Source organism: Gavialis gangeticus, unplaced genomic scaffold, assembly GCF_001723915.1.
Source record: "Gavialis gangeticus isolate Ggan-Ray unplaced genomic scaffold, GavGan_comp1, whole genome shotgun sequence".
NCBI classification, from domain to species: domain Eukaryota; kingdom Metazoa; phylum Chordata; order Crocodylia; family Gavialidae; genus Gavialis; species Gavialis gangeticus.
Genome location: NW_017729029.1, coordinates 15,064,225 through 15,079,413, shown reverse-complemented (window position 1 = coordinate 15,079,413; position 15,189 = coordinate 15,064,225). Strand labels below are relative to the sequence as shown.

Below are 15,189 nucleotides of genomic sequence, written 5' to 3'. Positions count from 1 at the left end.
GGCTAGAATAGAAATAGTCTTGTTTGTCACTGACCCTTGGTCTGCAGCGTGATGCCTCCTGCTTCCTGACAAAGGGGAGGCTGCAACAGGTCTGGGTACACTGCTGCTACAGGAGGCAGGACCAGAGCATGTTCACCGCTGCTCCATGAAGTGGGCACTGAAGCGTTCTTTGGGCTGCAACAGTGCTGAAGCCAGCGGGGTCCTGCCTGCTGCTGCAGTTAAGCTGTTGTGCTCATAAGCATATGCAGATATCTGACTTGTATGTTGTTACTGTGACAGCCTACCCGTAACAGGAATGTACATACATGTGCAGATAGCCAATGAAGTAGGAAATCTGCCCCTAAGTGGGGACATGTACCTGACTTAAATGTGCCTTTACATGATATGCCAGCAGCACAGAAGAACACTTGAAAAGCAACTGTCCTTACAGGCTTATTGTTACAGCTTTCCTAAAGACACTCCAGATTTGCAAGATTAAGTCCCTATTTTGAATCCACATGCCTGCATTGCACATTCTCGGTTTTGAATTTAGCATGGTCTTAAGACATGAAGAAGTTAGAGGTGAGTTTAAAATCTGTTTCCAGGTTTCTCTGCCGCTGGAAGCTGACTTTGTATTCACGTGGCTAGTTGCCAATGCTCAGATCGGCTCAATTTTCTGTTTCTCTCTAGGTCTTGCAAAATATCCTGGAAACAGAACGAGACTATGCTAAGGAGCTCCAGTCACTTCTTGGAACATACTTGAGACCCCTCCAGTCCTATGACAAGTAAGGTCCAAGTCCAGCTACAGGGACCGAACACTGGAACTTTTAACACACTTTGTTACGTTTTCACTTGTGAACACGTAGGGATAGTTTCAGCTCTTTAGAAGTCTTTGTGCAACATTTCATAAGTTCTCTGTGTGCTCAGGAGAACCAAGCTTCTGGCAGATCCTGCCCTTTCATTTTCCCCAAATTTTTGTTCAGACCCGTGATGACGAAGGGTTCTAGCTTGGGCACAATCTCTGTTTTAACCAATCCAGAAACTCAGCTATAGAATGCTTCATGCTCATTTATTCCCTTTCAATGCTCCTTCTTTTGGCTTTTCACCATCAGCTGGGAACTCCTAGTCATCTCTTCCCCAGACATGATCTCCTCACCAGGCTACAATCTAAGAAATGCATTAACCGTGGTTGGCTTGGCTTTTGCTGATTCTGAACTTGTGAGCTAGAAAAGACCGACCCAACATCTCTACGGTGATTTGCTTGAAGTATTTTCTTGTTTTACCTGAAACAATACTCTGCAGTCATGTGCAGCCAAAGAGAAGTCTGGAAGGTCCTTGTCAGCTGCAGAAGTAAGCCAGTAGGTTTTCATCCTAGGAAGAGCTGATGGGGAATAAAGTTCAGAGTCGATAAGTTTGAAGGCACACTCTTAGGATTTTGAAAAGCCTTTGTTTGTGGCTTGTCCAAACAGTGGTACACACAGATAGCTCTATGCTGTCTGCACATCAATAGACTTCTTGTGCTCCAGCACCGTTCGCTTGATCTTATGCTTCCTGCCTTGGTTTTGCAGTCGTCTGTTCCAGAGAGCAACATTGAAATCAGCACAAAAGCTTGGATAATTCCACTTAGCGGAGTACCTCCGTCCTGCCTCCTCTGGTGAGGTTGTGCAGTTGTGAACAAGGAGGTAGTGGATCACTGCTGGCCTGTAGTGTGAGAAAGATGGTGAAATCCCAGTGGGTCACAAGCACCGAGGTCAACTGCTTAGACTTCCTTTTTTTCCAGTTCGGAGAGTTTTGAGGGCAGAATCTCAAGCCCTTTGTGAGAGAGGATTTCCTCTTTTTTTTCCTCAAGTATCTCCTAAACTTCCCCACAGCAGCCTGACTTCCTCAAACCTTTAGAAGAATCTGAGATGATGTATTTGGCTGTGACCAGGTCCTGGGATGCCATGGCTGATCTCCCTTGAAAAGCCATGGTACCTCCATGATACCCCATGGCTTTTGATGGTGTCATTCTTATCCCAGAGTCCAGGCAGGCAGCCCTGAGTGAGATTTTTCTCACATTATTCTCATGTTGTATCAAATGTGGCAAGTAGTCTGATATGCTTGCAGGACTGTAAAGGGTACCAAGAGGAATGAGGCTGAAACGAGTGAGGGAGCAAAGGTGATGAAGGGGCGAAGACTGGCAGAAGACCAAGGGTACTTACATTTGACTGTTGTTAGTAGCACAGCAGGTTCCAGTGGCCATACTGAAGTCAGGTCCTGTTTGTGCCATGCCTGGTATGCATGTATTAAAAGACAGTCCATCCCCTGAAGAGGCTGCCATCTCTGGCTCTGCTTCTGCAAGGAGAGCTACAACCCAGGGCAAGCCTGCTACAGTTCAGAGCACATAGCTGCGCCGGCCTCCTCCCTACCCCCAGAAGGAATCCTGTCATTTAGGACAATTTAGCAATCTGAGATGATTCATGTGATTAAGTGATTAAAATCCAATTTGGGATAATTCCTGCGAGCAAATGTTTTCTCTGGGATGTTTTAATTGGATTTGCAAACTGTGAATTTTTGTACTTCATTACGTTAATGAGTTTGCCTGTTGGAACCAATACTTTAGATTGTCTGCACCCCTGAAAAGGTTATTTGCAGAGCTTGTTTTACAGAGACAGCACCATTTGTTATGAATGGTGGTGAAGCACCTCACTAGCATTCTTCATTATCTTAATTCTTTCAGGCTCAGTGCTGCAGATACCGCATCCTTACTGGGAAATGTTGAGGAGATCTGCACGTTTCAGCAAACACTGAATCAAGCCTTGGAAGAATGTGCAAAGTAAGCTTCCACTGTTGCAATGGAGGGTGATAAATCATTAACTTGCCTCTTTACTAACTTTTTTCTTACTGCGTGATTGCTGTGTGGACTACTCGCATCTGAGGAAGGTGGCATCTCGCTTTTGCTGATGGTGCAGGCAGGATCTCAAAGTGAAATGTGGCTTCCTAGTAGCTGTGGGAGGCTGAGCCTCGGGGTAGTCTTTGGCAGCAGGGGGAGGAGTGGAAAGCTTGCTATCTTGTGGGGAATTTGGTCCCCTTCTGAGGGCGTGCTCTAGTTCAGCTTGCAGAAGAGTCTAGCATTTGTCTGTACGAACGAGGTCAGGCTGGGCCATTGTGACAATCCTTTCTGGGATCTGTTTCCTTCTCTCATTCATCCTTCTTCCTCTTGAACTCCCAGTTTAACTACAGTGTTTGCTGAGCTTGCAGTTAATTAATTGGTTCACACTTCAGGGCTTCTACTGGCTGCCTGGAGGGACCAGGAAATAATTTTTTGACCCCCTTGAACACAACTTAACTTCTGTTATTTTTCCCTCCACTTTCCTCGGAAGCATCAGTGATTGACTTGGTGTCCTGGTGCTCCAGGTGGGACTGTGAAACCTCCCGGGGTGCCTGGCTGGGCAGGGGGTCCTGATCACACCGAGGAGTCAGGAAGAAATTTTCCACCAGGTCAGATTGGCAGAGGCTGTTGCAGGACAGAGGGGGAATTTCCCTTCCTCTGTAGGATGGGGCATGGTCCAGTTCCTAGGATTATCTAGGTATGTTTTACCTAACAAACTCCCTGCCACTGCAGTGACCTTGGCATTGGAGTACCCTTGGTGTCTTCTGCTTTCTTCCTTTGACACAGGGTAATTTTTGAGGCATTTGATTTTTGTATGAAAGACCCCAGCTTGTATGAGGAACTAGGATGTGTTTTGTGGCTCTGATATGTAAGAGAGGCCAACTGGATGTTCTTATGGACCTGTTTGGACCATGTCTATGACATGGCTCCCTGCAATTGCAAGGGCCAGTGACCCTGGTGCTCTCTATCAGTCCTACAATTCCAAGCTAGTGCCATAAACTTGCTTCAAGAGAAGGTCAGTGGTTTGGGGGCCAGGAAAGGTAACAGAAATAGCAATGTATCTGCCCAGCTGCAGAGAAATAAAACTAAATGGGAAACTAAAAACAATATTTGCGGGTTTTCAAGGGGACCTATGAAAGACAGTGCCCAAATCCCAACATGAAGCCAGTAGGATTTTGATGTCCAATTCTCTTGGGTGCCTTAAAGCTCAACCTACACCCTTTGCATCCATCCCAAATGCTCCTGTAGGTGATGTGAGTGGTGCAGAGCCAGGACTCAAACTGGGAGGAATGGATTCCCTCACTGGTAAAGACAGAAAAAAGTAGGAAAAAGGCAACAAACAGAGGGAGGCAGAAGTTGGAAGCTGGAAAAAGTACTGAGTCCTTTTGGGCTCCAGCTCTCCTTTCCTTTCCCCCCTCTCTCTCTTACTTCCTACTCGAGTCCTGCATAGAGCTGGTGCAAGAGCCATACAGATCAGGTGCTCTGTTGTCCCAGGCTGCCATGTGCTTTCCAAAGCACCAGGCAAGAGGACTGCAGAGCTGGATCCCACACTTAGCTGTGCAGTTAAGCGATCCAAAGGCTACATGCAAGTGTCATCTCAGCTAATGAGCATGTGCACAGCTAAGGTGGCTTAAAACATCCCAGCAAAACTGCTGAGTTGTAGCCAGCACCCGTGGACCAGTGTGTTTGGTGTGGGTGGGACAGGCACCATGCAAAGTTGGGTTTGGACCACATCCAGCACTGATTGCAGGTTACGATGCAGCGTTGCCAGTCCACTGCTACTCTGTCATGTCTGAGGACCTGTCTTGTTACCTCATCTCTAAATAACAGGCTCTGAAAACGTTCCTGTTTATGTTTACAGGCTTCCTGAAAACCAGCAGAGAGTGGGAGGCTGTTTTATGCACTTGATGCCACAGTTCAGAGCTCTGTACCTCACATACTGTGCTAACCACCCTTCTGCTGTCAACGTCCTCACGCAACACAGGCGAGTAACATTTTGTGATGAGGGAGGAAGTCATTCCCTTTCCAATTTAAGTTGAAGTTCAGTGGGAGTCCTCAACTGGGATCTCGGCAATGGTGTCCAGGGCTGCCCATGGTCTTTGGAAGGTTCTGGGAACACTTCTGACACTGGGAGATGGGGGAGACTCTGGGATGGCTCTGGCTGGCTTCCCTGCCTGCCACCCAGGGACAGCCGCTCATGGAGGGATTGTGGTGAGTGGTCAGTCAAGCAGTTAGGGAGATGAGAGCTCTCCGCTGGCTTCGTGGGGCAACCCTCTGCAAGTGCAGAAGACCCCATTAACCCCTGTCCAGATCTTATGGACGTCTACCCACCTATACACGCTCACTCACAAGGGTCCCGGTCCTGTGAGATTCCAGATATATCTCCTTACATTGATTTAACTGAAATGCTCACCACCTTCCAGGACCAGGCGTGTAGTGTAGGAAGGGAGGTACAAGCAGTTGCTTTGGAAAAGACGGCATCTATTGCTGTAACAGAGCAGTTGTCCTACAGAATGACTGCTCGGCTTGCTCTGTAAAGTATTGCAGAGATCATGGCAATGGCCTCCTTCAGGGTGCGTCTCCTGAACGAGCTGTAGCTGTAGGGCACATGGGAGAGCTGTGGAGACTGCCCGCTTCACTCACGTGAAAGCTGCTCCCTCCGCTCTGCTGTGTAATCCTGGTATGTTTGTAATGGGAAGCCAGCAAAGTGCTCATCTCCTGAAGTGTGGTTTTAATTTAACCTGATGAAAATTGGGGCTTTTGTAAATGACTCTGTCTTTCACCTCATTAGCCAGAGCCCTTTTAAAACTATTTTAGCGACGTGCTGATTGCATCTCAAAGTGCGCTTCCCAGAGCATTAAAAACCAAAGCTGCACAAGCGTTGCATGTTCTCTAAATACAGAAACCTCCTTCTCCCCCCAGTGTGCTATTCAGCAAGGTGATTAAGAGGCCCATTTACCAAACTCCAGGAGAGCGCACCAGCCAGCTGCTGGCCTCAGAGATAGACAGAGCCGCAGCACAACTGGGCTTGCTGTCCCACTGCAGCTCATAAGAACAGACCCCAGGTGCCACATCATGTGAGCAGATACTGCTGCTTATTATTGGGCCTGCTGTTATCTGGGCCCTACCAGGGAGGAGAGTACTAGGATCTCTCTCCATGGCAGTCAGGACTCATAGTACCGATGATGTCGTTTATTGTAGTAGAGATGATATCTCCATGGCAGGTATCTCATACAGGGGCCAGCCACAGTAGGGAAGCAGCATGGGCACCACTTCCACTGCCTCCCTGCAGTGCCTCTAGGGCTCATATCACTCTTGAAGGCCTTAGATCCCTCCCTCTGCAAAACAGGCTGTAGAGCTAACCAAGTGCACCAGCCAGGGAGCTGGCTACTTCTTCCCGCCTTGCAACTGCCCTGCCCAGCCCAGACAAACCCGCAGTGCTCCAGAGATTCCTGAGGCACAGTCATCTTCAGGAGCTTGCTAGAGAGTTATGTCCTAGCTCTGTTGCAAAAGCCAGGCTGAGTCTCTGGCCCACCCTGTGTCCAGCAACTGGCGGATCTGGGAGAAGCTGGAGTTCTGTGGGAACAGAGTGCAGCTCAGATGCAAGCCGGAGTCGTGGCAGGAGCGTGGGAGTGAGTGACACACAGCCCTGAGCGGCTGGTGAAGTCTGCTGCTTGTTGTTGTCTCTATTTATAGCGATGAACTGGAGAAGTTTATGGAGAACCAGGGCGCACCCAACCCAGGGATTCTGATTTTGACCACAAGCCTCAGCAAGCCATTTGTGAGGCTGGATAAATACGTTACCGTTCTCCAGGAGCTGGAACGGCACATGGAGGTATGTGAGACATGGGCCAGCCAGGCCCTGTGCACCCAGAACTGTGCTGCTAGGCCGGGGAACGTAGAATAGTTGGGCCCTTGAACCTCTTCTGTCTGGACACTGGCAGCCCAATTTCTGTGTCTCTGAATACTTCATATATTCTTTGTCGTGCACCCTGGTGAGTTAGGGGATCATTATGATGCCCGTGTGTCAGCTGCCTGCCCCGTAGGTGGGAAGGCATTGAAGAGCTACCAGCCCATGAGTGACTCTTGCCTGAGTCCTTGGTGCAAAGTTGGGTTGCAGCCTGAGTTGCAGCTGAGCTCGGGTTGTAACATGCATCTCCAGCTGGGCAGCCAGCTGGAGCACAGGGACCTGTGAGTCCAGGCCAGAAGTTTCTGTGTAAGAGTATGGCAGGGAGTGGGGAGAGAGATAGAGCCCAGGTTAATTTGCAGTGCATGATTTAACGATTCTGCTTTTGATGTACTTCAGATGTGAGGCAAGAGCAGTCTAGATCACAGCCCCTGCTCTGTAGCCCAAGTGGAGATTTAATACATCAGCTGTTCCTTCCCCTCAGACAGCTGAAGTGCCCCCCTCCAGCTGCCTCCTGCTTCCTGCAAGACCTTGCAACAGAGGGAGGATGCTGTGGCAAGGAGGGTGGCAGCTTCCCACAAGCCTGCAGGGGAGGGCAGCAGCTTTTTCATCACCCTGCTTTGAGGGGGCTAGTCCTGAGGTTAATAGTTGCCTTCCCTGGGTCCCTCTCTCGCATCCTAGATGGTGAAGAAAGGATGCTTTGATTGTAGTTGTTACTCATGGCCACCAGGGGTCACTGCTCCCAGTATCACATCCAAGGCTATATCTGACTTCTCCCACTTGCGCTGCTTGCTGGCAGGGACTGCGGGGGTGCATGTGCACCTTGCAGCATCCCAGCTCCAGGCTGCAGGCCTCTTCTCAGGAGACCTTCCCCATGTGGGGTGGGGAGGGTTCTGCCAGCTATGCACCACTGCTGCTGTCCTATGTGGTGCAGCACTGTGTGGGTCCATAAAATGCTAGGAGCTTTGCTGCAGTTTTGCAGCATCCTACATATCAAGTTGCAGCAAAGGAAATTTAGGTTAGATATTAGGACAACTTTCTCCCTAGGAGAGGGTAGTAAAGCATTGGAAGAGGCTGCCCAGAGAGGTGGAATCTCCATTCTCAGAGATGTTTAAGACCCAGCTAGACAAAGCCTTGGCTGGGATGATGTAGTTGATGCTGGTCCTGCTTGGAGCAGGGGGTTTGACTAGATGTGACTTCCTGAGGTCCCTTCCCACCCTCATTGTCTGTGATTCTATGTGGCCCAGAGCATAGGAGCTGGTAGAAGCTGGGTCCTGCTCACTGTGAAATCTGGCGTCTGAGAAAGGCCAAAACCACACCTGGCTCTGAAGGCCCGCTAAGATATGCATCAGTGTGTTTGTCTAGCTCTGCATTCCCCGCAAGTCCACTTGGAAAACCATCCTCAGCAAAAACCAGCAGGTGTTGTCAGAAGTAGAGGGGCAAGGGGCTATGTCTTAGTCAGGACTCTGGGGGCAGATTAACTCCCAGGGAGGTCACATGTTATACAGACTTAATATCCAAAATTCAGCTCTCTACGTGGGCACCTGGATGTTTGTTTACGGGAGGAAAACACCCTAAAACCATCCCAAAGCACCCGAACGGGGTGGTATTCCTAGTACAGGGGGCTGGGCTAAAGACAGCAAAAGAGAAATACTCCCCTAATCTCTGCTATCTGCTACCCATATCCCTCTCACAGCTGTTGTGGCCAGTCCCCTAACCACAGTGAGAAGAGCAGTGGGGATCAGTCATATGTGGGTCAGCTGTCTTTGCTGACTTCTATATGGTGAATGCGGTGGTGAGGCTTTAAATAAGACTCATCTTCAGTGAGCATGTATGGTTGAAGTTATGGGCGAGTGTGGGTTTCTGGAGAGTGGGCACTGAGCAGTGGGGCTTTGCCCAGCAGGGTCTCCTGCACAGCAACACAACAGGGGTTAAAGCATGGTCAATGCTGCTCACTTCTGGGAGGGATGGATGACTTCAAAACTCTGGGATAAAACCTCCAGCGATATAAGTTATGGTGGTTTAGATGTTAACTGTCCATGTTCATTCCAAAGTGGCTATTTTGCTAACACCAAATAGGCTATTAACTACCACCTGGTGGTGAGGTGCATTAATAGCCACTTAATCATATAGCATCCCTAGAATAGTTGTGTCTGCCCGTGCTGGATTCCAATGTAACATGCGTTGGTATACAAAACTGGGGTATATAGTTGCATATACAGGGTTCTGGTTGCTTAAATAGCCTTAGGCTGAACAGAACAAGAGCAGAATAAAGATTAGACTCAGTTGTGTTTGATGGCATGTCTTCCTGACCCATGCTGCCTCTGTCCTGGGTTGAATCATTACGACCCAACTCCGTGCAGCCAGTGAGAATCTCTGTCATTTTTAGATCACAGCAGTAATGGAAGAATTCTGCACTTCCAAATGCTGCTGCAGTTCATGACTAACTCGGTGATTTCTACTTTCACTAGGAGGCGCATCCAGATCACGAAGAGGTTTTGAAAACAGTCACATCCTTCAAGTCTCTTGTGGTAGGTGGCGATTCTCAAAATAGAGTGCTCCATTTCTGTGCTGCGTTTCACAAAGAGTGAGTCAAGCCTGACATTTGTCTCCTTGTGCAAAGGTCTTTTGGAGTGGAAAACATGGGTTATGAAGATTTTTATTTTAAGTTCCAAGCCTGGCTTGCCCCCATCTGGTAGCATGTTCCAATGGCTGTGTGTGGCTCTCAAGACTTTGTGATCCCTGCAGTATCATAACTTAACTATATTAAGTAACTCTTATTTTAGTGGCATGCCACCTAAGGAAGCCATGTGTGGGTGGGGGGTTTCTTTCATCTCCTTTACTTTTATACAGTTACGTATATGAAGAGCAACTCAGGTACAATACATTACTCATTAAAATGAACTATGAAAGGTTAAATGCTTGCATTTGACTCCTCTGCCAGTGCTAACAGAGAGACGTGTTTGAATGGGAGTCTTTCCAGTGGCCTTTGGCTCAGACTCTGATACTTCACAATATTTATAACACTGTAAAAATGGCAATGAGTAGAGAAGCTACTAAACTGCTATCTGTGGATCTCTTATCTGTGCAATCAACAATAATCTGTTTGTTGCAGATGCAGTAGCAAACATTTTGATTAATTGTTTTCAATTACTCATATCCTTTAGAACCCTTTTGCAACAAGAGAAGGGGGGAAAAAACCTTCCATGCAGTGACTGTTTAACAGGGGGAAGGTTTATTACTCAGTTCTGAAGAAAGTTATGTTCTGTCTCTCTTCAGCTACTGAATACCTTTTGCTATAATCACTCCAGGTGTGGTCCAGCTTCCTTCCTTAACACAGGAGCTGTTAACTTTTAGTGCTTAACGGTGCAGTTGAAAGGCTGAGGAAGAAGAAAGTTCATAGAAAACAGGAAAGGGAGATGGTGTTACGTTTACTTAGAAACTCATCTCAGTTTGTATTCACTCTGGTAGATAATTCAGGAATATTCAGTTAAACCAGTTGCAAAGTGGCATGAATCTTTAGAACTGCTGCTAGCTGATGGAGATCAATAGTTGAGCTGCTTCTGTATTTGATCAAGTCCAGTATCCTGTATCTCAGGCCAGGGTCTTATTGATCAATATAATGTAATTCCTGTATGCCTGAGGTGGTTCACTGTGCAATTGAAATTAGATGGTCAAAGAAGTAAATTGTGTCATCAGACATGCATGTTTAACTTCATGGTGCTGGGATCAGTAAAGCAGATGCTTCCAACCATGCAGCATGGACCTCAGAAAGCAATGCAAATGTTAACTGTAGCTTCCAAATAGTAGAAGAGCTATGTGATGCACAATGGTTTCATTTACAGAGACTGCAACAAATATAAGGAGGCGCTACATGTGCTAGCTCCAGAGACCCAGAACCATAGGACATTTAGAATAAAATTTGCCACCCAAAAAGAAACTGCTGTGCTCTGCTTTAAAAACAGGGCATGTACCCGGGGTACAGCCAAAATGGCCTCCTCTCTAGCCACAGTGTCATGGTGTTTGAACGGCCTGTACAGAACTGGACCAAATCCTGAATTCTAAACAGAGTAATAACTGGGCGCATCTACACGTGCTCCCGACTGTGCAGTTGATACTGTGCAGTCATTTAGTACTTGTTTTAAGTAGTATAAACACACCCATTGAATAAGATATCAGTCCAGCAGGAGGCCCAAATTGAGGTTTGGCACTCTAGCGTTTTTCCTGTGCTTCAACTGAATTTGAATCCAGTTCCTAGTGAGCTTTTAGGGCAATAACCAGTAGTCCTTGCTCTCATAGCACCCCCAGTAACTTGCAGGGAAATTTGTCTGTGTAAATACTAAAGAGAGACTTCAGGACTCAAGGCTTGATCCAAATCCTATGCCACGGTGCCTCTCTTCTTTTCCCTAGTTCCATTTTTGAATGGGCCTTGTTAAAGACACAGCACTTTGATAATTTACAAACCTAGCAGAATAAAACAAATTTTAGACATTTTGCTTGTGTGAATTTAATGACAATCTTGCCTAACTGTACAAAAGTGAATAATGCTATTGATCTTCTTGCTGAATTCTCCAGTTGTGGCCTGTTCTCTACTGGGATAAAAACTGAACAGCTAGAGCGAAATTTTTCTTCTGATGTGTTCATGATTTAACTATAGCCAACAAACTGATAAGAGCATTGCCAGAAAGCTTTCTTAGCTAGGGCAGAACAGGTTTTATTTTAGAGTTTTTCTGTTCTATTTTTAACCAAATCTTTTCTGCAATATTGGCTTTGCAGTCACAATGCCAGGAGCTGAGGAAGAGGAAACAGCTTGAATTGCAGATCCTTTCAGAATCCATTCAGGGCTGGGAAGGAGAGGATATAAAGACTATGGGAAATGTAATCTATATGTCCCATGTCATGGTTCAGTGCGGGGGAAGCGAGGTAAGCCCTTCAAATGGCAATAGCCCTTTTTGCTGCATGCTGAAACATTTAAAGAAATCCCAGGTCCCAAAATCTCTTCATTTCAGGCTTGACTGTGCAGGATACAGAGTAATCTGGCCTCGGTCCACCAGAGCACTAATGCAGCTGCTTAGCTTTAATCACACAAATCAATTGGGCTCCTCATGTACTTAAAGTCAAGCATGTGCTTAATTGTTCACTGGAGTCAGTCTTGAATGCTCAATGCCATGTAGGATCAAGCTCTCTAGGAGTTGCTTTTCTTGTTCAACCAGAGATTTTAGCATCATTAAACAACCAGCGTTTTTCATTACTTAGTGTGAAAAACAAAAGTTTCTTAAATCCACGTATTTGAAATGTTATATCTTTCAGCTCCTAGGCTGAAGGTTAAAGTAACTTCATATGGTGTACAGAATTGCTGTGTGCTGTTTAATAGCTGGCAAGTGCCATTCCAGAGCTGGCTGAATTTGGAAAAGTTCAAAGCAATTCCTGTATTGTAGGACTAAATGTGGTCCTTGTATACACGTCTCTCACTACCATGTGAGAGGAGTTTGCCAGTAGACTAACTAGGCATTTACTACTTATTACATGAGCAGCCCCATGACTGTGGGTGGAACTGCTCACACATTATGGTACCTGACCCAGCCAAAACTCTGCACAAGGGAGGACTTTTAGTTTGTAGTGCTTTAGCATAATTTGGGTTGCCCCGTGCGATAAACCGTGATAGGCATTCCAAACCATTGAAGCAATTCTTTTGCTGGATTATTTAGAAAAGCAAGTATATTAATATTTTGGAGCCACAGGCACGCAATGCCTGTTGCAATGACTGGAAGTTGGATAGATTTTTTTTTTACCCTTGCTTTTTAAATAAGAGAGCAAGAACTGATAGCCTCCTTCAATATGTTTATATTGCATATAATCATGCATGTGTATGGTTTGACAGATTTGACAAATATGTTATGAAAGCAACTCTTATTGGTTTTGATTGAGTATTTACTCGGAAAATGGGATGGGCATTCTTCACTGCCATCTAAATTAATGCTTAGGAGGATGCATGTGTGAGGGTTTGCAGCCTCCAAAGAATTAAAATTAGCTTTCAGATAAAAGGCTTGATTCTGGTCCCCTAAAAACCAGTAGGAGCATTACCACTGAATTCTATTACACGTGTACTGAGCCCAACGTACTCAGCCCTCTGAGGAAAGTGTCATGCAATGTTAAGTGGGACTTAAGCAAATTCTCATCTTTTCACTTCAGGAGAAAGAAGAGCGGTATTTCTTGTTGTTTTCAAATGTTCTCCTAATGTTATCTGCAAGCCCTCGGATGAGTGGGTTCATTTATCAGGTAAAGTTATTTAATTTTAAGTCATCTGTAATCAGATTCAATCCTCTTGCTTTCTGAAACCTCTCTGTTGTGGTGTTAATACCCCACAGCCAGGAAACAGAGAACTCTAGCACACTGTGCATGCCAGCATGCTAAGTACAAACATTTTTGTCCTTCAGAGTCATTAAACAGTTTCCACAAGGGTACAGGCTCTTGAGTTTAAAAAAAAAAATCTATCTTTGTTATGCTTGGATAATCCTCAGCCAGTGTTTTAGTGTATGGGCGGTGAATTCTGACAGGCTCTGGAATTTTGCACTCAAATAGAAATTTCAAACTGACTGTCAGTGATGTTAGCCATCTCCATATCAATAATGCCTGGCTAAAATAAGCTTTTAGCTGTGGACTTTCTAATAATTTCCATTATATGAGATACCTCAAACAATGCATGTACTGGCACTTGCTACATTTCTAAGTGGTTGAAGTAATTCTGTTTGGGTCCTATTCCCTTTAACTTACTGGAAACATTAAATAATTCCCAGGAAAGGAAGGATCTTGTGCTAATATCACACCCAAAGCAGACATGTACAAGAGTAGTGTAACAGAGATTACAAAGGATTTGTCATTGGTTTTGTTTTCTTAACTGAGATTTAGAATGAGATGAAGTGGACAGTTCCTACAGCAAGATGGGCAGGATGCAGTAGTCTTCCCTAAGAAGCTAATGAAATTGGTGACACTTATCTCCTTTGTAGAAGTGCTTTTGTGAGGAAAAGTGCCATGTCCTGTAAAAAGAGCCAGGTAGTATTAAGTTAGCATGGGGGTCCCCTTTGGGGCTAGACCTTTTGGTCTGGTGTGCTAAGGACAGGGACATTTACATCCATAAAACTTAAGAAGAATCTGTTCCTATTTTCTGAATCAGCCTTCAGGGATCATTGATGGCAATTCATGAGAGAGGTGGAATCAACCAGACTGATAGAACATGATTTTGGAGACACATGTAGACTCTGAATTGTTCTCAATCCCTTTTGTAGGGAAAACTGCCATTAACAGGAATGACACTCACAAAACTAGAAGAATGCGAAGGGAATGACCACGCCTTTGAAATCACAGGTGAATACATTTTTCTACATTTCCTGCTGAGGGAAAGGGGGGTGTGCAATGCTTCATTAAGTTCATTAGTGTAAGCAGCACCTGCTGCATAGTAAGTTCCCCACTGCTATTACTTGCATACATTCAGATGCTCTAAACTCTTGTCCTTATGCTACCCCAGTATCTTCTCCCAGTGCTTTCATTATCAATGTCTAAGCCCTTCGGGTGTCTTGCTGTCCTGGGTATGCATGGAAGGAATCTATTTGTTGGTTAATCTTCAATGACCAGGCTTTAGGGCTACTTCAGAGATGCATGGAGGGTACAGCCAAGGTCTGCTCGCATTGGGAGAGCCCCTAAAAATATCAAGAACCACTTACATGCAGAACCTGTGACACATGTTCAAGCCATCATGTTTCTGTGTGTGGAGTTACAGAAGTCGGGGATGAAAGAAGCCCTGAGTAATTCAGTCCAACATACAGTTGTTTCTTACTATACATTTCTTCGTGTTTTGTCCAGTCTAGCTGTAAATGTCTCGTGCTGGAGACAAGACCCCTGGACAGACCACCCCACAGCCTAATATGTCTCACTGCTGGGGACCTTTTCTTAATGTTCAGCCTAAAATTTTCTCTTTCCAAAGTATTCTTCCTTAGCCCAGCTTTGTGTGACACTCACAGTTCTCTCTCTAGCACTGGTGTTTGTAGACTGCCATCATCATCAGTTCATCAGCTCTTGCTTAGCACTTTCAGTAATTTCCCGTAGGTTCACTGTTCCAGGTTCTGATCCTTTCTGTTGCTTTTCTCTGAACTCCTTCCTGTTTGCTAATATCTTTCTGGTAACCAAGGGCCCAAAATGTAATATACCACTCCAGGTGTGGTCAAACCAGAGTTTCATAGTTTCTAGGGTCAGAAGGGACCTGAGCAGATCATCTAGTCCGACCCCCTGCCATGGCAGGAAGAGCACTGGGGTCAAATGACCCCAATAAGGTGGTCATCCAACCTCCTCTTAAAAACCCCCAGGGTGGGAGCCTGCACCACCTCACATGGAAGCTGGTTCCAGACCCTAGCCGCCCTGACCGTGAAGTAGCGCC

The 15,189-nt window shown here is 45.9% G+C and overlaps 1 protein-coding gene across 4 annotated transcripts in view; it reads left to right on the top strand.

Moving 5' to 3' along the window:
- Window positions 1-15,189, top strand: part of ARHGEF6 (Rac/Cdc42 guanine nucleotide exchange factor 6) — a 65,982-nt gene that overhangs the window by 31,210 nt on the left and 19,583 nt on the right. For all 4 annotated transcript variants that reach the window (XM_019521332.1, XM_019521330.1, XM_019521331.1 and 1 more), the window contains exons 7-14: window positions 670-764; window positions 2,699-2,794; window positions 4,713-4,835; window positions 6,548-6,686; window positions 9,230-9,289; window positions 11,535-11,681; window positions 12,951-13,037; window positions 14,045-14,123. In XM_019521332.1, coding sequence (XP_019376877.1) covers window positions 670-764; window positions 2,699-2,794; window positions 4,713-4,835; window positions 6,548-6,686; window positions 9,230-9,289; window positions 11,535-11,681; window positions 12,951-13,037; window positions 14,045-14,123 — 826 coding nt within the window. The remainder of the gene's footprint in view (window positions 1-669; window positions 765-2,698; window positions 2,795-4,712; window positions 4,836-6,547; window positions 6,687-9,229; window positions 9,290-11,534; window positions 11,682-12,950; window positions 13,038-14,044; window positions 14,124-15,189) is intronic.